Raw genomic sequence first — 20,346 nt, 5'->3', positions numbered from 1 at the left:
GATGGAGCGAATGGGCTTACGGAGGACTGGTCGAAGGTCGGAAGGGTGTGCCAACGGCTAGATGATGAGCGAGCCGAGAAGGCTAAGAGGAAGGGACGCGATGGCGTGCCATCACGGCGGGAAGAGGCCGAACGGCAAAGAGAGTCGGCAAAGGTCGGCGTTGGGGCCAGGATTGCGGAGGCGTACGCAGCTCTTAAAGCGATGCTCGAGGAAGAGGGAAGATCAAGGCCGGAAGCCGAGACCAAGGAGACGGACTTGCCCCACGCGACGGCGGAAGATCGGTACCACGGTACCACGGGAGAGGGTGCGGAACAAAACGCTCTCTCGACTTGCGGGGATAGAACGGCCAAGGACGAGGCCGAGATGCAGATCGCGAGACCGGATCATTGGGACCAATGGTTTCGGGTGTGTCAGCCCGAGGTCCCGGTCATTAGAGAAGCGAGCCCAGACAGGGCTTGCGCGATCGGTAAGAAGACGACCGCCGACCACGAAGAGTCGGTGGCTACAGACAAGGGCGTGAAACGGACGGGTGATTCTTTGTGTCTTCCCACACTTGCTCCCGAGACGATGGCGGTCGGGCCCGAGTGCCCACGTGAGTCCCAAGCGGAGGAAGGTGGCGGTGAAAGGGCGAGAATCACCGGCGAGACGATACGGGGAAGGAGCGGACGAAAGCCCACGGACCCGATTCCGGAGAACTCGGCAATTGGGCCCGTATGCCCATGTAAGACCGAGGAGATGGATGGCGGTTCCGAGGAGTCCTGGCACGATGCCAGCGAAGAAGGATGGCAGGCGGCCTACGAGAAGGCCGAGGACGGACACGGCACGAGGAGATCGGCATTCCGATACGGGTGGAGCGTGATCCGGTCGTGGGTCGTTCGATCGAGGCCGGACTCGGCATAAAGGTGCCGATATGGAAGGGGGTGCGGGACGAGCCGCCCTCTTTTACATGGGGAGAAAGACCGACCGGGCGAAGGTCGAGAGAAGGAAAGAGAATGAAAGTCGGTCCTATGGGATTCCTTACACTGATTCGGCTGCGGGCCCGAGTGCCGGTGTAAGTCCTACAAGAGAGATCGGTGGCGATAGGAGAACAGGACTCGGCAATCCGGAGAAGGACGAATGGACCTGAACAAGAAACGGACGGAGCGGACTCCCGGATGACCATTCCGGGAGGGAGGAAGAGAGCAAGCCTACGAAGAGGCCGAGGACACGGTACGTCGGTACCACGGGAGAGGGTGTGGAGTAAACCGCCCTCTCGGCATGCGGAAAAGGGCGACCCGGGACAGGGTCAAGAAGGCGACGAAGGTCTACGGAGGATCCTTCACACCGGTTCTAAAGACTTCGGCAGTCGGAAACGTGGTCGACGTAAGACCAAGATACTGACGATGGCGGCGAGGTGAAGAAGGCAAGGGCTACGGATAAGCGGTCTACGGAGGATCCTTCACGCCGGTTCTAGAGACTTCGGCAGTCGGCAACGTGGTCAACGTAAGACCAAGATACTGATGGTGGCGGCGAGGTGACGAAGGCAAGGGCTACGGATGGGCGGTCTACGTAGGATCCTTCACACCGGTTCTAGAGCCTTCGGCAGTCGGCAACGCGGTTGACGTAAGACCAAGATACTGATGGTGGCGGCGAGGTGACGAAGGCAAGGGCTACGGATGGGCGGTCTACGGAGGATCCTTCACACCGGTTCTAGAGACTTCGGCAGTCGGTGTGAAAGTGTTTTTAGAATTCAAGGTATTGAAGTCTACAAGAATATAAGGTATGGCGCGTTCACATCCGGAGGGCAAGATCACGAGCTAAGGTCTTGAGGATAAGTCAAACAAAAAGCAAGTCACGTGGAGAAAAGTAAAAGAAGAAAAAAGCGGGCACCAAAATACAGTCTTCAACGAACGCCCATAACTCATTCGTTTGGAAGCCAAATATAATGTGCAAATATGGGTTAGAAAGCTTATGACGAGGGCTATCCGCAGCTTTTTAAAACTCTAAATTTGGAGAATGGATGAGGGAGATATGACGATTAGAAGATCGTTGTGTCATAGCTAAGAATAGGAGATGGAACAGCTCTAAAAAAAGCGTGGAAAAGAAAGCAAGCGAAACTTATCTACTAGAGGAGAACTTCATATAAAGCAAGAAGAGTGAGGTGGTGAGGGAGAGCTTTTTTCTTGTGTTGTTTTTCTTGCCTATTCACGTAGTGTTGGTGGAGTTGTGATCAATTCATCCTTGTAGGCTTGAGTTTATGTATCTTCTTTCTCTTGTTTCTATGATCATCACTCCTTATTAATATATCTTTGTAGATTTGGGTTTCTATATCTTCCTTCTCTCTTTTCTATCATCATCTCTCTTTTCATTTTTGGCGCTCCAGGGAGGGTCGATCCTTTCCGTATAACGGGAGGAACGGTTGTCCACTAATTGATGGTTGTATCTACCGATTCATCATCAAACTAATGGCAAGATATGGAATTCGCGATGCGACAGATCTACGAAGAGAACTTTTCCAATTGCGTATGGTTTCACCAATGTGCTACCTCGAGTATGAGAAGACGTTTTTGGATATATGGTCCACTTGGATTGGACTTGTTGGAGGCGTTGAAGATGTATACTTCAAGATGGAAAGATTCAAAGCAGGGCTAGATCCATATTTTCAATATGAAGTGCATATGAAGTACCCAAGGTCTTTCCATGATTTGATTCGAGTATGTCAAAGTTATGATCAACAATTGAAGAAGTTGTTATTCGGTGAAGCATATGGAATATCGGCATCATATACCATAAATCCAAGCTATAATAATTGTGGATCGGTCATGAGCCAACAACCAGCCTACTTGCAATGTCCGATTCAACAGGTTCCCTCATATCATTATTCTAATTTTTGGAGTTATAATGATGTCTATGAAGGTGATTCCAGAGACAATGAAGAAGAGGTGATGAATGTGGAGTCCCCCCATCTAGTTCATGAGGACAACCATGATATAAAGAATGATGATGTGAAAGACGAATCTAAGGAGATTGTTATGAGAAGCGATGTTATGGATGGTGATGCCAATGTACATCATGTTGAGGACATTATTGATACAACAAGCGATATGGTGGTTGATGATGAATATGTGCGAGATGAAATGGAAGATATGACAAAAGAAGTTGTTGATGGTGAAGTACCCACAACGAAGTTGCAAGATGAAGAAGGTAACCTAGAAGTGATAGCTGGAGATTGGCTTTTGGAGATCAATGCGTGTAAGGAAGCATTGGTAAGTGCCAAGTTGCAGTGTATGAAGGTGTTCGTGCAAGATTTGTGTTTTGGATTTGCATTGAGTGGCAACAAAGTTATGTGGGCATCAACTCTTCAACAACAATTTGACCAAGAGCCAAGAGATTTACTTGTAATGCATGATTGGAGTATCATTAACTTATCACCATCAAAGGATCCACCACAACTAATCAAATGTATAAAGGAGAAGGAATCATCTATCGACATTGGCAAGCAAGAAGAGGAAAGCATAACAATTGATGAATATTCGTGGGATAGGGAAAACAAATCATTCCACATGGTGTCTAAGGAGGAAGAAGAAGTCATTGAAGAGAAAAGCATTATCACCTTGGAGAAGATGATTTCAAGCTACATCCAAGGAGAAGAGCATCTAAGGTTTAGTTCTTTTCTTTTTGAGTTTCCAAAATTACTCATAAATGTCTATTCACATATAAAAGGAGAAGGTTGCTTCAAAGACCTTATCAAATTGAAGGTACCAATTGCCCAAACTCTTCAAGAATCTAAGGTTGTGCAAAAGAAAGATCATAAAGCATTGTTACAAGAGAGTTTCATTTATCATATGGAGAATTTGAAGTTTGTCTCACTTATTGTGGTTGTTCCAAAGGAGAAAGACGTCAACTTCCAATCCTTGAATGATTCAACCAAACGAGATTTATTTTTGCTTCCTTTTCGAGATGAGATTCTAGATGAAATGGTCATACATAAAAAACAAGGTAATGTGGAGAATGTGGTGTGCCAAGAAGAAAGTCATGTTGATAAAGCAAAGATTGACATAATTCAAAATATGACAATTCTGACAAGTCTCGAAGCTTTGAAGGTATTTGTACAAAAGGTTCGCTCGCTCGAAAGATTTATTCATATGTTAACATGCTTACTTCTATCAAGAGTTATGTATCACATAGACCTACTTCTGTTTGGAAAGTTGATGAAGATATACTAATTGTTGTAACCTCTTTCTTTGTGTTGACAAGGAGAAAGATGGTGATGGCAATTGTCAATGTGTATGTGTGTGTGTTTAGAAGTGTGAGGTTTTTCCTATCGACTAGCGGGGGTTTTACTCACATAGTTTGTTTCTTTTCTATTTATTTTCTCCTTCTTTGTCTATAGCCATGAATAAGGCGAAGGAGAACCTTTAGTTTTATTAGTAGCTTAGGGTTCACTATAAATGGTTCACAAAAAAGCAAGGGGGAGGGCTAAATGTGAAAGTGTTTTTAGAATTCAAGGTATTGAAGTCTACAAGAATATAAGGTATGGTGCGTTCACATCCGGAGGGTAAGATCACGAGCTAAGGTCTTGAGGATAAGTCAAACAAAAAGCAAGTCACGTGGAGAAAAGTAAAAGAAGAAAAAAGCGGGCACCAAAATACAGTCTACAACGAACGCCCATAACTCATTCGTTTGGAAGACAAATATAATGTGCAAATATGGGTTAGAAAGCTTATGACGAGAGCTATCCGTAGCTTTTTAAAACTCTAAATTTGGAGCATGGATGAGGGAGATATGACGATTAGAAGATCGTTGTGTCATAGCTAAGAATAGGAGATGGAACAGCTCTAAAAAAAGCGTGGAAAAGAAAGCAAGCGAAACTTATCTACTAGAGGAGAACTTCATATAAAGCAAGAAGAGTGAGGTGGTGAGAGAGTTTTTTTCTTGTGGTGTTTTTCTTGCCTATTCATGTAGTGTGTTTTTCTAGTGATCAATTCATCTTTGTAGGCTTGAGTTTATGTATCTTCTTTCTCTTGTTTCTATGATCATCACTCCTTATTAATATATCTTTGTAGATTTGGGTTTCTATATCTTCCTTCTCTCTCTTTTCTATCATCATCTCTCTTTCCATTTTGGCGCTCCAGGGAGGGCTAAATGTGAAAGTGTTTTTAGAATTCAAGGTATTGAAGTCTACAAAAATATAAGGTATGGAGCATTCACATCCGGAGGGCAGGATCACGAGCTAAGGTCTTGAGGATAAGTCAAACAAAAAGCAATAAAGATGGAGAAAAGTAAAAAGAGAAAAAGCAAACCACCAAAACACAGTCAGAAACAAATGCTCATAACTCTCTCGTTTGACACCCAAATATTACGTGTAACTCTTTTCATAAAAAAATGAAAGGAGAGAAGATGATAGAAAAGAGAGAGAAGGAAGATATAGAAATCTAAATCTACAAAGATATATTAATAAGGAGTGATCATCATAGAAACAAGAGAAAGAAGATACATAAACTCAAGCCTACAAGGATCAATTGATCACTAGAAAAACGCACTACATGAATAGGCAAGAAAAACACCACAAGAAAAACCTCTCCCTTCACCACCTCACTCTTCTTGCTTTATATGAAGTTCTCCTCTAGTAGATAAGTTTCGCTTGCTTTCTTTTCCACGCTTTTTTTAGAGCTTTTCCATCTCCTATTCTTAGCTATGACACAACGATCTTCTAATCTCCATATCTCCCTCATCCATGCTCCAAATTTAGAGTTTTAAAAAGATACGGATAGCCCTCGTCATAAGCTTTCTAACCCATATTTATACATTATATTTGGCTTCCAAACGAATGAGTTATGAGCGTTCGTTGTAGACTGCATTTTGGTGCCCGTTTTTTTCTTCTTTTACTTTTCTCCACGTGACTTGCTTTTTGTTTGACTTATCCTCAAGACCTTAGCTCGTGTTCTTGGCCTTCGGGTGTGAATGCTCCATACCTTATATTTTTGTAGACTTCAATACCTTGAATTCTAAAAACACTTTCACATTTAGCCCTCCCCCTTGCTTTTTGGTGAACCATTTATGGTGAACCCTAAGCTACTAATAAAACTAAAGGTTCTCCTTCGCCTTATTCATGGCTATAGACAAAGAAGGAGAAAATAAATAGAAAAGAAACAAACTATGTGAGTAAAACCCCTGCTAGTCGATAGGAAAAACCTCACACTTCTAAACACACACACATACACATTGACAATTGCCATCACCATCTTTCTCCTTGTCAACACAAAGAAAGAGGTTACAACAATTAGTATACCTTCATCAACTTTCCAAACAGAAGTAGGTCTATGTGATACATAACTCTTGATAGAAGTAAGCATGTTAACATATGAATAAATCTTTCGAGCGAGCGAACCTTTCGTACAAATACCTTCAAAGCTTCGAGACTTGTCAGAATTGTCATATTTTGAATTACGTCGATCTTTGCTTCATCAACATGACTTTCTTCTTGGCACACCACATTCTTCACATTACCTTGTTTTGTATGTATGACCATTTCATCTAGAATCTCATCTCGAAAAGGAAGCAAAAATAAATCTCGTTTGGTTGAATCATTCAAGGGTTGGAAGTTGACGTCTTTCTCCTTAGATTCTTGAAGAGTTTGGGCAATTGGTACCTTCAATTTGATAAGGTCTTTGAAGCAACCTTCTCCTTTTATATGTGAATAGACATTTATGAGTAATTTTGGAAACTCGAAAAGAAAAGAACTAAACCTTAGATGCTCTTCTCCTTGGATGTAGCTTGAAATCATCTTCTCCAAGGTGATAATGCTTTTCTCTTCAATGACTTCTTCTTCCTCCTTAGACACCATGTGGAATGATTTGTTTTCCCTATCCCACGAAGATTCATCAATTGTTATGCTTTCCTCTTCTTGATTGCCATTGTCGATAGATGATTCCTTCTCCTTTATACATTTGATTAGTTGTGGTGGATCCTTTGATGGTGATAAGTTCATGATACTCCAATCATGCATTGCAAGTAATTCTCTTTGCTCTTGATCAAATTGTTGTTGAAGAGTTGATGCCCACATAACTTTGTTGCTACTCAATGCAAATCCAAAACATAAATCATGCACGAACACCTTCATACACTGCAACTTGGCACTTACCAATGCTTCCTTACACGCATTGATCTCCAAAAGCCAATCTCCAGCTATCACTTCTAGGTTACCTTCTTCATCTTGCAACTTCGTTGTGGGTACTTCACCATCAACAACTTCTTTTGTCATATCTTCCATTTCATCTCGCACATATTCATCATCAACCACCATATCGCTTGTTGTATCAATAATGTCCTCAACATGATGTACATTGGCATCACCATCCATAACATCGCTTCTCATAACAATCTCCTTAGATTCGTCTTTCACATCATCATTCTTTATATCATGGTTGTCCTCATGAACTAGATGGGGGGACTCCACATTCATCACCTCTTCTTCATTGTCTCTGGAATCACCTTCATAGACATCATTATAACTCCAAAAATTAGAATAATGATATGAGGGAACCTGTTGAATCGGACATTGCAAGTAGGCTGGTTGTTGGCTCATGACCGATCCACAATTATTATAGCTTGGATTTATGGTATATGACGCCGATACTCCATATGCTTCACCGAATAACAACTTCTTCAATTGTTGATCATAACTTTGACATACTCGAAGCAAATCATGGAAAGACCTTGGGTACTTTATATGCACTTCATATTGAAAATATGGATCTAGCCCTGCTTTGAATCTTTCCATCTTGAAGTATACATCTTCAACGCCTCCAACAAGTCCAATCCAAGTGGACCATATATCCAAAAACGTCTTCTCATACTCGAGGTAGCACATTGGTGAAACCATACGCAATTGGAAAATTTCTCTTCGTAGATCTGTCGCATCGCGAACTCCATATCTTGCCATTAGTTTGATGATGAATCGGTAGATCCAACCATCAATTAGTGGACAACCGTTCCTCCCGTTATACAGAAAGGATCGACCCTCCCTGGAGCGCCAAAAATGAAAGGAGAGAAGATGATAGAAAAGAGAGAGAAGGAAGATATAGAAACCCAAATCTACAAAGATATATTAATAAGGAGTGATGATCATAGAAACAAGAGAAAGAAGATACATAAACTCAAGCCTACAAAGATGAATTGATCACTAGAAAAACACACTACATGAATAGGCAAGAAAAACACCACAAGAAAAAAACTCTCTTTTCACCACCTCACTCTCCTTGCTTTATATGAAGTTCTCCTCTAGTAGATAAGTTTCGCTTGCTTTCTTTTCCACGCTTTTTTTAGAGCTTTTCCATCTCCTATTCTTAGCTATGACACAACGATCTTCTAATCGTCATATCTCCCTCATCCATGCTCCAAATATAGAGTTTTAAAAAGATACGGATAGCCCTCGTCATAAGCTTTCTAACCCATATTTATACATTATATTTGGCTTCCAAACGAATGAGTTATGAGCGTTCGTTGTAGACTGCATTTTGGTGCCCGCTTTTTTCTTCTTTTACTTTTCTCCACGTGACTTGCTTTTTGTTTGACTTATCCTCAAGACCTTAGCTCGTGTTCTTGGCCTTCGGGTGTGAATGCTCCATACCTTATATTTTTGTAGACTTCAATACCTTGAATTCTAAAAACACTTTCACATTTAGTCGGCAACGCGGTCGACGTAAGACCAAGATAGTGACGGTGGCGGCGAGGTGACGTAGGCAAGGGCTACGGATGGGCGGTCTACGGAGGATCCTTCACACCGGTTCTAGAGACTTCGGCAGTCGGCAACGCGGTCGACGTAAGACCAAGATACTACGGTGGCGGCGAGGTGACGAAGATAATGGGCGTAAGGAAGTCTGGTCCTACGGGATCCCCACACTTAACCAGAGACTCCGGCAGTTTGGCCAACGTGGCAACATGAGACTGGGAGAGAAGGTTGGTGGCGGCGGGAAACGGAACCCGACTAGGCGGAAGACACGAGGAGAGTCCGGGAGGGACTCAAACAAAAGACACCCGAATTTCGGCAAGCATAGAAACGGAGTCCGGTCCTATGGGACCCTCACACCGATCCGGAGACTCCGGCAATTCGGCCAACGTGGCAACGTGAGACCGAGGGAGAAGGACGGTGGCGGCAGGGAACGGGACCCGACAACACGAGGATTCGAAAGGAGCCAGTAGGGGCAAACATGGGGAGGTGTGTCAGGCCGGAAAGGCACACCTGGAACAGAACAAGGGTCTTGCAAATGGCCATCGCGGGCCGGATCGAAGCGTGACTATGGGACGGTGTTCGGCGCGGGCGGGGCCGAACGAAGGAAGCGAAAGACGACACAAGAGAGGTGTCGGGAACGAGGTGACAAGTGCCTAGTGGACTACACAGGGTCGGAATCAGGGGATGGCAAGAGAGGGCCGAGGAGGATCCTCCACACTCACTTCGTAGATCTCGATAGCTCCGTCGAAGTAACGAAGACTGACACGGCAAGCCAGGATGACAAGCTGGTGGGGGCAAGGGGACAACGGCAAGCTGAAGACTCAGGACCTGCTGCAGCAGTACGAAGACGGGAAGGACCAAGCGGGCTGGCATGGGGTGTTCCTCGGATGCAAAGGACATCGGTATGCGAGTGAGCGGCGATGTACGATCAGGCCGGAAAGAGATCTTCCACGCTATTCCGGAGACCATGGTGGTCCGTGCCGACGCGGCGATGTAAGACCATGGAGAAGGGAGGTGACGGCGGAAGGGCGAAGGCAACGTGAAACACCATCGGGACATCACGATTGGACAACGGAGGCCAAGCGGGCCGCTACGGGCATGCCTCAAGCGGAGGACATCGGGCATACGGCGGGAAGCGGGGCGTTCATACGTCCGAACCAGGGCCAACAGAAGTACGTGTACTACGGAGATCACGGCAGAGGACCCATTAACAGGTCGAACGAGCCTACAAGGAGGCGAGCGCGAAGGAAGACTTGAAGCTGACGGATCAAACCGGCAGCGAGCCGAGATGCGGATCACGGGAGACCGGTTTCTCACCGGCCGAAATCTCTCACCCTTCAACTAGACTTGGCACGTACTGGTGGACGTGCAGTTAGGTGGGGGCGGATGTCGTGAAGAATTTCAGCCAGAGGTGGAAACCGGGAAACATTGTTTACATCGGCGGGGTGCAGCGTGTGTACGCACCCATGTACATTTGGTGTGAATATCGAGGGCGCCTTTATGGCGCCGAAGAGTAGTCAAGTCGGGGCAGACGATCCCATGTAAGTCGGGATTTGTCCCACGTTGTAACACATCCCTTTCCTTGTTCTATAAAAGGAAGGCAACGCCCTTTGTAAAAGGCTTGCCCATTTTGCATTAGAGGGTATACCGTTAGGTTTAGAGTTAGGTTCTTCTTCTTCTCCTTCTGCGTGTTTGCTTAGGGTTTGCTTTGGTTCGGCCTCCTGTGCAAGACCCCGCTCGGCGCGACGAGCTGAGAGCTCCCCGACGGCGGCTTGACAGCAGACGACTACTGTAACCTATCTCAGTCCGGCTCGACGCCGGGAATGTATTCTTCCTTTTATATATATATATATATATATTTGTTTGTGTATATTCGCGTCGTTGTTGGCGTCGGGTGCTTACCCTCTCCTGCGTTTCTGTACATAAGGCGTGAGTCGAGTTGGGCTGTGTGTGCGTGCGTGTGTGTGTGCGTGTGAGTCGGTGTTAAGCATGCTCTCTCTCTCTCTCTCCCTTCGGTTGCTTCCGGTGTGTTTCTGGGATGCCCCAGGAACAGTGAAGCACGACTTCCTACGCTCCATCACTCTCTAGTCCAAGACCCCCGTGGTCCCGCCTTTCTCCACGCACGCGCGTAACAACCCGACAACGGCAACATCATTCACTTGAGCGAGACCCGAAAGCCGCTACGAGTGAACTTCGGAAGAGGCGGGCTGAAAAAGATCGTGGAAGAGGAAGATGCAAGACATGTGGAAGCCATGCACTACGCCGCATCGGCGGGAATACGAGTCGGGAGAGAGAATCTAAAGACGATCAAGCCGGGAGTTGGGTTTTGGCCAACAGTATTCGAGTGTGAAAAGAAAGGAAAAATAGATTTGGAGGATCTCAAACATGTTGATCGGAATGTGCGACGAGTAACCGGATGGTCGGATCCAGTCGACGATAACACAAGCTTTGCGGAGTTTGTGTGCGACAACTATGAGGCTCTTGTCGAAGAGAAGAGGAAAAGAACCAGTGAAGAAGATGGCACATCAAAGCGTCATAATACAAGGAATGCAGGGAAAGAAGGACAAGCCCAACCTATGCCACGAAAAGAGATAGGAGAAACAAGCATGAAGCCCGGTGGATCGAGCCAACCTTCTCGGATGGAAGTCGATGAATCTGTGAAGAAAGGAAAGGAACGAGTGGCACCGACTTACAAGCTAAGGTCGGACATAGAACAAACAACCAACTTGCGGAAGGTCCTTGAGGAGAAGGTTTTAGACAGTCATGTCGACCTTACTTTGAGAGAGCTACTTGGGATCGCTAAGAAGGAGCTCCACGATACTATCGTGGACTTGATTAAGCGAAAACGGCAACAATCGGATGAAGAAGAGATGAAAACAAGTGCCATAACCATGGCAAGATCCGAAGAGGAGGAGGAAGAAGAAGTGATGGCGGACAGCCATTACTCTCGGCCTCATTGGGCAAGAGCGACAACGGAGACGCCGGTGAAGATTGGAGAGAAGAAGGAGACCGTGGTAGCCTTGATTGACCATGGTTCGGAGATCAACCTCATGTCGACCGAATTCTACAAGAAAGGAAGATGGCCGATCAACACAAACCACGGATGGAAGATACGAGCGGCAACGAAGGCCACAGAAGACCTGTATGGAGCTTTCCCCAATGTTAAAGTCACGATCGGAGATGTGGAGATGGATCAACACTTCTTCGTGCAAGACTCGGCTTCACATCCCGTCATCCTAGGACAACCATATATCACATCGTCTCGGATGGAGACTAAGGTGTTCGATAACGGAGCGGCCTTCGCGCGAGTCAAGAGCCTTGACAATCAAAGATCTGTTCAATTCCTTACGGTGCGGGCTAATCACGAAAGGAACCGAGATAGCCTCGGAGGCGAATCCTCGGATTCTTAGAGCGGACTATTGAAGTGTGGGGCACAAATAGTCCGAGCAATCATAAGTCCCCACAAGGAAGCGAAATAAGTGGATCGCAAGGAGAAGCAACATGTGTGACACCTAGTGGCGCATGTAAACTAACAGTGCTCAACAAGAAGGACAAGCGTAAGATACAAGACTTCGAGAAGATGCTGAAAGAAGAAAGCATAATCGAAGAAGAAGAATTCGTGTCTCATATTCTAGAGGAAGCCTCATTTAACGACACCATTGGTGAAATTGAGGAAGTCGAGGACTTGAGCTACCCTCACGATCAAAATGTGATTTCGGTTAACTTCGTCAACATGTACGCTATCATCGATGAATATCATCGAGGCATCTTGATGGAGGAAGCTGAAGTCAACACAAAATATAAAACGGTGGATAAGAAGATCAAGCCAGTTGTTGTTCCGCTACCGGAAGATAGCTGGCAGAAGATGAAAGAAGTTGCCAATGATCCGAGCTTAAGGGATCCAAAGGCAATAGGTCATGTCTTCACCAAAAAGACGAAAGGAAAGCTACAAGTTGGAAGGGAAGATTTCCTCCTCCCCGAAGAGGAGAGAATGTTCCGCGGAATGCTTGAGAGACATGGGAAAGCCTTTGCCTTCTCTCCACAAGAGATCGGATGTGCCGACCCGAAGATGATAGAATCGATGGTGATTTTTACGGTGCCACATGTACCTTGGAACCTCAAGCCGATACCGGTTCCAAGAGCTCACATTCCAAAGTTGATTGAGCTTCTAAAGGAAAAGGTTAGGATGGGAATTCTTGAGCCATCCAATGCTCCCTACTCTAATAGATGGTTTACGGTGCCGAAGAAGAACGGGTCCTTACGCTTTATACAAGATCTCCAACCCGTCAACAAGGTGACGATCCGAAATGCCGGAATTGGTCCAAGCGTGGATTAATTTGCCGAAGCCTTCGTGGGAAGATCAATCTATTCCATTGGAGATCTCTACTCAGGCTATGATCAATTTCAATTGGCCGTCGATAGTAGAGACATAACGACAATGAGGACGCCGATCGGGTTGGTAAGGATGTGCACCTTACCCCAAGGTGCAACAAATTCTGTAGCCCACATGGTGAATGCCATGAATAAAGTGTTTAGGGATTGCATCCCCGATATCACAATGCCCTTCTTAGATGACATTCCAATCAAAGGATGCTTGATGGAAGAGAAAGATGAATCGAAAGATGAAGATGGTTGTCGAAGATTCGTCATCGATCATATAAAGGATAGCGAGAAGGTGTTGCAAAAGCTTGAGGATGCGAATCTCACGCTTTCGGGAGAGAAGTCTACATTCGGTCAACCAGAAATATTGGTAGTAGGACACTTATGTGGGTCTTATGGCCGGAAACCATCTCCATCCAAGGTGAACACTATTCAAGAGATGAAAGAAGAATGTGTGTCTCAAACGGAGGTGCGTAGATTCTTGGGAGCATGTGCATTCTACCACATATGGATTCCACATTATGCCCATGTCGCTGAACCATTGTATGGACTATTAAAGAGAAGGAAGAAGTTCGAATGGGAAGATGAGCATACTGATAGGGTGTATAAGATAATAGATAGTTATACACTATATGAGGGCTTGACCAAACCGACTAGATGGAGTTGAAAATCATAATATATTATATAGCTCTAGGTAATTATGATTAGAGAGTATAACTCAAGAAACTAAGAAAAAAGATAGAGAAAGCGAGCAAGAAATAAGAATGTTCTGATATTCCAACATCAAGAGAATACAAAGGAGACAAACTCCACATTGAACTAAAACCAAAGACCTTCCTCTTCTAAGACACTTCCTCTTCCACAAAGACACTTCTTCCTAACACTCCTCATCCACTCTTTGGCCTTCACTCTTCCCCCACTCTTCGCCCCCTTCTCACTCATATTACTTCTTCTTTTATAACCTTCCTCTTCTTATCCACGTTCATGCTATTTTTAGAAGCTTTTTATCTCCCTATTTTTAGCTATGACACATCAACCTTCTAATCGTCATATCTCCCTCATCCGAAATCCAAATTAAGCGATTTAAAAAGCTATAGAAAGCTCTTTTTACAAGCTTTCTAATCCATATTTAAACGTGATATTTGGATAAACAACGAGGGAGTTATGACCATTCTATTTTTACTGTTTTTTATAGTCTGCGTTTTCTCTTTTTACTTTTCTCTTGGTCTCGTACTTTTACTTTTGACTTCTTCCCTAAGGTCTTAGTTCGTGTTCTTATCCTCAAAAGGTGAATTATCTATACTTTATATTCTCCTAATGTTCAATGGCTTAGATTCTAAAAACACTTTCACATTTAGCCCTCCCCCTTGTTAGAGGCTAAGCCATTTATGGCGAAGCACTTATTGGCAGTACTTAACAAACAAAAGCTCTCTCGCCAATCTCTTGGCTATAGACAATGAGAGAGATATAATAAAAAGAAACAAACTATGTGAGTAAAACCCCCGCTAGTCGGTAGGAAAAACCTCACACTCCTAGACACACCCACACACACATTGACAATTCCATCATCATCTTTCTCCTTGTCAACACAAAGAAAGAGGTTACCACAATCATTATGTCTTCGTTAACGCTCCAAAGACTAGTAGGGCCATGGGATACATCACTCTTGATAGCAGTAAGCATGTCAACATATAAATGAATCTTTCGAGCGAGCGCACCTTTTGCACAAATACTTTCAAAGCTTCAAGACTTGTCGGAATTGTCATCTTTGTAATTATGTTAATCTTTGAATCATCCACATGAAATCCTTTTTGGCACAACATATTGTCCACACTACCTTGTTTTGTATAAACAACCATTTTATCGACAATCTCATCTCGAGAAGGAAGTGAAAATTCATCTCGTTTGGTCGAATCATTCAAGGCTTTGAAATTGATCTCATTCTTCTTTGGAACCAAAACTATAGGTGACACACACCTCAAATCTTCCATCTTATAATTGGAACTTTCTTGTAACCATGCGTTGAACTCTTGCATAAATTCTTCCTTTTGTTCAACACTCAATTGCCGAAGCTTTGGGGAAATTGATACACTTTCCTTCAAGTTGATGTGGTATTTGTTGCAAGCTTCTCCTCTTATTCCAAAACACTTGATGAACACATCCTCCACTATGCTTGTGCAATGCACCACTCCACTATCTACTACAACCACCCTTGTTGAAGATGACCTACTAATAGGAATTCCTACTTTGTTTACTACAAATTCAGAAATCAAGCTTACCCTAGCACCACTATCACCCAAGGCATCTTTGATGTGAACCCCTTTGATGGAGACAGGGATGATTGGACGTATGTCCTTTCGATCTTCTACTCGCATGATCCCCACGTAATGCACGGTCTTTTGACTTTGGCAAATACTCACAAGCCTCCCCCACTCATTTTGTAATGTGGATGATAATTGGAGAAGTTGCGGCCATGTTATCCTTGGTCCACTCGATATCAATTCATGCTTCCGATTGAAAGATTCTACACCTTCTCCCATAGGAATATCCTCCATCTTTATCTTCCTTCTAGAGTGTCTCCTTCTCAATTTGTCCTCTTTCTCATTCTCCTTAGACTTCTTCTTTTGTCTTGAGTCACTAGATTCTCCTTCAACTTCTTTCTCCTTTTGCGAGGCTCTTGTCCTTTTCACAAGAGCTACTTCACAAGCACTATCACTATCATCAATAAAATTAAGAAGATTCACATTATGAGGAATTGTAGGAACCTGAGTCATTGGAAGTGTTATGGATTCGCCTCCTTCGACTCCATTGTTGATAAGTCGTTGTCCATTCCGTTGCACTTCATACATGTCTCTTTCCATACCTCTTTGTTGTCGATGAGGACATCTTGTTGAGTGTCCCTCCTCTTGACAAGAATAACAAATTACACCTTGATGCCCTCTAGAGCCACCACCATCGGGAATAGTGTTGCGAATTGCTTGGGATTGTTGCAAGTGGGCCATCACTTCATCAAAGCGCCGATTCACCAACGCCATTGTATCTTGTTCACTCTTCACTTGTTCCACTTCTTGAGATATACTTGTTGGGTTTATTGTTGTGGTGGTATACACATTTGGAAACACTTGTCCACCATGCACAATTGAAGATAAGGCTTGAAAGTTGGCACGAGGCATCAAATTTGCACCCAAAGCCGTCATTTGGGGATCCCCCATGGAACTCATCATCTTCACTTGTCGATCATAATCTTGACAAACTTGGAGAAGAGCTTGAAAAGTCGTTGGATCCTTCAAGCTTGCCTCCAAACGGAAATGCATATCAAGGCCCACCTTAAATTGTTCTATCTTAAACCACTCGTCTTCGGTGCCACCACGAAGACGAATCCACGTCGTCCACAATTCTTGGAAATTTCGTTCATACTCTAAAAAACCAAAAGGTGATTCCATCTTTAGTTGAAAAAGCTCCTCCCTTACCTCAGTTGCACTTTTCCATTGAATATATCTTGTACGAAATTGATGCACCAATAATTGATATTCTCCTTGTTCATTTTGCGGAAGAGAGTCATACCAATCTCGAGCACGACCATAGAATGTAGCTACCAACAAGGGCAACTTTTCATTGTCGGTGATGCGTCCAATAGATATGGCATGATGCTCAAAGCATGCCAAAAAGGCACCAGCATCTTGTGTTCTTTCACCCGAAAATGCAAATTGCATAGCTAAGTTAATGTAATATAGTAACACAATTAAATGATAACTTCTCTTCCTATACGGAAAGGATCGACCCTCCCTGGAGCGCCAAAAATGATAGGGTGTATAAGATAATATATAGTTATACACTATATGAGGGCTTGATCAAACCGATTAGATGGAGTTGAAAATCATAATATATTATATAGCTCTAGGTAATTATGATTAGAGAGTATAACTCGAGAAACTAAGAAAAAAGATAGAGAAAACGAGCAAGAAATAAGAATATTCTGATATTCCAACATCAAGAGAATACAAAGGAGACAAACTCCACATTGAACTAAAACCAAAGACCTTCCTCTTCTAAGACACTTCCTCTTCCACAAAGACACTTCTTCCTAACACTCCTCATCCACTCTTTGGCCTTCACTCTTCCCCCACTCTTCGCCCCCTTCTCACTCATATTACTTCTTCTTTTATAACCTTCCTCTTCTTATCCACGTTCATGCTATTTTTAGAAGCTTTTTATCTCCCTATTTTTAGCTATGACACATCAACCTTCTAATCGTCATATCTCCCTCATCCGAAATCCAAATTAAGCGATTTAAAAAGCTATGGAAAGCTCTTTTTACAAGCTTTCTAATCCATATTTAAACGTGATATTTGGATAAACAACGAGGGAGTTATGACCATTCTATTTTTACTGTTTTTTATAGTCTGCGTTTTCTCTTTTTACTTTTCTCTTGGTCTCGTACTTTTACTTTTGACTTCTTCCCTAAGGTCTTAGTTCGTGTTCTTATCCTCAAAAGGTGAATTATCTATACTTTATATTCTCCTAATGTTCAATGGCTTAGATTCTAAAAACACTTTCACACATACCTACACGATTCGAAAGCTAAAGAAACTATTATTGGAAGCTCCAGCACTGCGCAAAGCCGACTACACCGATGGTACCCCGATATATGTGACGGTGGATACGAGCCCAACCGGAATTGGATGGGTGATAAACCAAGAAGACAAAGAAAAGAATCGGTATGCAATCTGATTTGGTGCGAAGGTGTTAACCGAAAGACAAAGGAAGTATGCTCAAGTAAAGAGAGAGCTATGGGGAATAGTATCCGCGGTTAAAACCGACCGTGACTACCTTATAGGAACAGAGGTCATAATCGAAACCGATTGTCTACCTATTCTCGGAATGATATCCGGTTGTGCTACACCGGATATTGCTATGCTGCGATGGATTGCCTATATCAAGTCCCTCAACCCCGAGATTCGGCATATAAATGGAAAGCATAATGTGGTGGCCGATATGTTGTCAAGGGCGAGGTATGAGGGTGAAGAAGATTTGCACTCTGACGAAGAGGATGTTGGCCTAAACTTCTTTATGGTTTCTTGTGCTCGGGTGCTAGCAGTGTTCAAAGTAGAAGATTATGAGGGTGAATTCATTGAAATTGGCAAATACTTAAGCTCTCTTACAAAAGATGAATCGTGGTCAAAGGAAGACTTCTACCGAATTAGGAAGAAGACCTACAAGTTCTTCCTCAAAGAAGGACATCTATGGAAGTTTCCGAAGAAAAAGAATGGAACTCCACTTCGAGTGGTGTGCAAGAAACAGGATCAACAAACACTAATTGTTGAATTTCATGATAGTGTGTGGGCAGGTCATCGTGGAATATGGGCAACATTTGCAAAGCTCAAGGAGAAGTATTGGTGGCCGGGTGTTTACAAAGATGTAGCAAGCTATGTTGAAACATGTGAGCAATGCCAATTATACTCGAATATTCAACATAGGGATGAACTTCATCCGACATATCCATTATCAATGCACTATAAGTAGTTGGTAGACATAGTGGTTATGCCAATGGGATTGGGGCAATTGAAATATCTCGTGCTAGCAAGAGAGGATCTCACCAACCAAGTAGAAGGACGGGCGCTAAGGAATAAAACAACTTCGGCGGTTTGTAGGTTTCTCCTTGAAGATGTTATTAGTCGATACGGATGTGTCGGCAAAATAGTGGCCGATAGAGGAGAATTAGATGCGAATGAAGCTAAAGAGTTCTTTTCAAGAATAGGCATCAAATTATCGCTCACCATGGCATACAACCCGGACGCAAATGGGAAGGTGGAACGAGGACATAGTCCAATTGTAAAAGCTCTAGCAAAGGCTTGCGACGACAAGATGGGAAATTGGCCACGATTACTACCTTATGCATTGTGGGCAGATAGAACTACACATAGCACGACTACGGGATATGTGCCCGCCGAACTCATATTAGGACAAAAACCAATAATGCCTATTGAGCAAAGTGTTGCTTCGTGGACGTCTTTGCCATGGGAAGAGGAAATGAGCAGGGAAGACTTGCTAGCCACGAGGATTCAACAATTAGAACGAAGGCCCGAAGATGTCGAGTTGGCAATAGAACGGTTGCGCCAAGCTCGATTGAAGAACAAGGAGAATTTTGATAGAAAGCATCGTCTTCGACAAAGAAAAATTGAAGAAGGAGATTGGGTTCTTGTCTATGATAGTAGTCTCGATAATCAATATAGCACTGCTCGAAAGTTCGCAAAACGATGGTTTGGCCCGTATATGGTCAAGAAAGTAGAAAGCAATGCAACCTATTTTTTAGCGGAGTTGGATGGAACTCGACTTGCTTTGCCGATAGCAGGGAAGAGGATCAAGATCTTTAAGAGAAGAGAAGCCCCAAATCTTGAGATCGAAGATCTAGATGATGTATCCTCGAACATCAAGGTTGAAGAAGAGTAATTAAGAAAGAGGAACCTCACCACAATTGGCATATACCGGTGGATGTGCAGGTTTGGTGGGGGTGAATGTAGGGTGGGTTTTCACACACGATATGAAAACTAGTAAAATAACTATTTACGATTAGCTTAATATATGGATATGGAAAGATAGATGTGTTAAAGAGCTTCATAGCGTATTTTACTACGCATAAAACGCATGGTTGTTTACGTACCCGTATTTAACGTTTAAATACGTATAGTACCTCATCATTGGTATAGTACGTACTATACCTCAATGTTATTCAATCAAATATCATGTACATTTGTCCAATACGGTATTTTACGTATTTATAAAAAAACAAGTATAATACGTATTTATAAAGAAAATGTAAGTAAAACCCTAACCAAAAGCAAAAGAAAAAAAATATTTTAGTGAAAAAGAAGCCAGAGGAAGGAAGGAAGAAGAATATAAGAGACAACGATGAAGAAGATGAAGAAGAAGAGAGAAAAGAAGACATGAACTTGTCATGAGTGTGATAATCGTAGAAGATAGAAGAAGAAGAAGAAGAAAACGAAGAAAAGAGAAACCTATCATGAGTGTGATAATTGTAAATGATTCCTCAATCTATGAAGGCATAATTGTAAATAATTACAATTTGAAGTAGAACATCGTGATGATACACACTTACACTGATTTATAGAATAAGGGAATGTCGACATCCATATTACTACAGGTATTTTAGGATGTGAAATGTTCAAATGTCTTATATGCATTTTAGGATGTAGAACTATTATTGTACATCACAAAATTGTGTAAACATAGAT

The 20,346-nt window shown here is 43.2% G+C and overlaps 2 protein-coding genes across 2 annotated transcripts; both read left to right on the top strand.

Moving 5' to 3' along the window:
- The first annotated feature begins 12,446 nt into the window (after positions 1 to 12,446).
- Positions 12,447 to 13,049, top strand: LOC147855641 (uncharacterized). Its single transcript, XM_087330095.1, has one exon. The coding sequence runs from the start codon at positions 12,447 to 12,449 to the stop codon at positions 13,047 to 13,049; it is 603 nt and encodes a 200-aa protein (XP_087186221.1).
- Positions 13,050 to 18,871: 5,822 nt separating this feature from the next.
- LOC147855640 (uncharacterized) lies at positions 18,872 to 19,543 on the top strand. Its single transcript, XM_087330094.1, has one exon. The coding sequence runs from the start codon at positions 18,872 to 18,874 to the stop codon at positions 19,541 to 19,543; it is 672 nt and encodes a 223-aa protein (XP_087186220.1).
- Positions 19,544 to 20,346: the final 803 nt, after the last annotated feature.

Source organism: Azolla caroliniana, unplaced genomic scaffold (genome assembly GCF_043228905.1).
Source record: "Azolla caroliniana isolate FFs.n. ecotype wild unplaced genomic scaffold, voAzoCaro1.0.p SCAF_14, whole genome shotgun sequence".
NCBI lineage: Eukaryota > Viridiplantae > Streptophyta > Polypodiopsida > Salviniales > Salviniaceae > Azolla > Azolla caroliniana.
The sequence above is the reverse complement of the archived record's forward strand: the minus strand, read 5'-3'. Positions and strand labels throughout refer to the sequence as shown.

What these genes read in the sequence shown, in the direction of transcription:
- LOC147855641 (XM_087330095.1), top strand. Translation starts at nt 12,447, where the DNA reads ATGTACGCTATCATCGATGAATATCATCGAGGCATCTTGATGGAGGAA.
- LOC147855640 (XM_087330094.1), top strand. Translation starts at nt 18,872, where the DNA reads ATGGCATACAACCCGGACGCAAATGGGAAGGTGGAACGAGGACATAGT.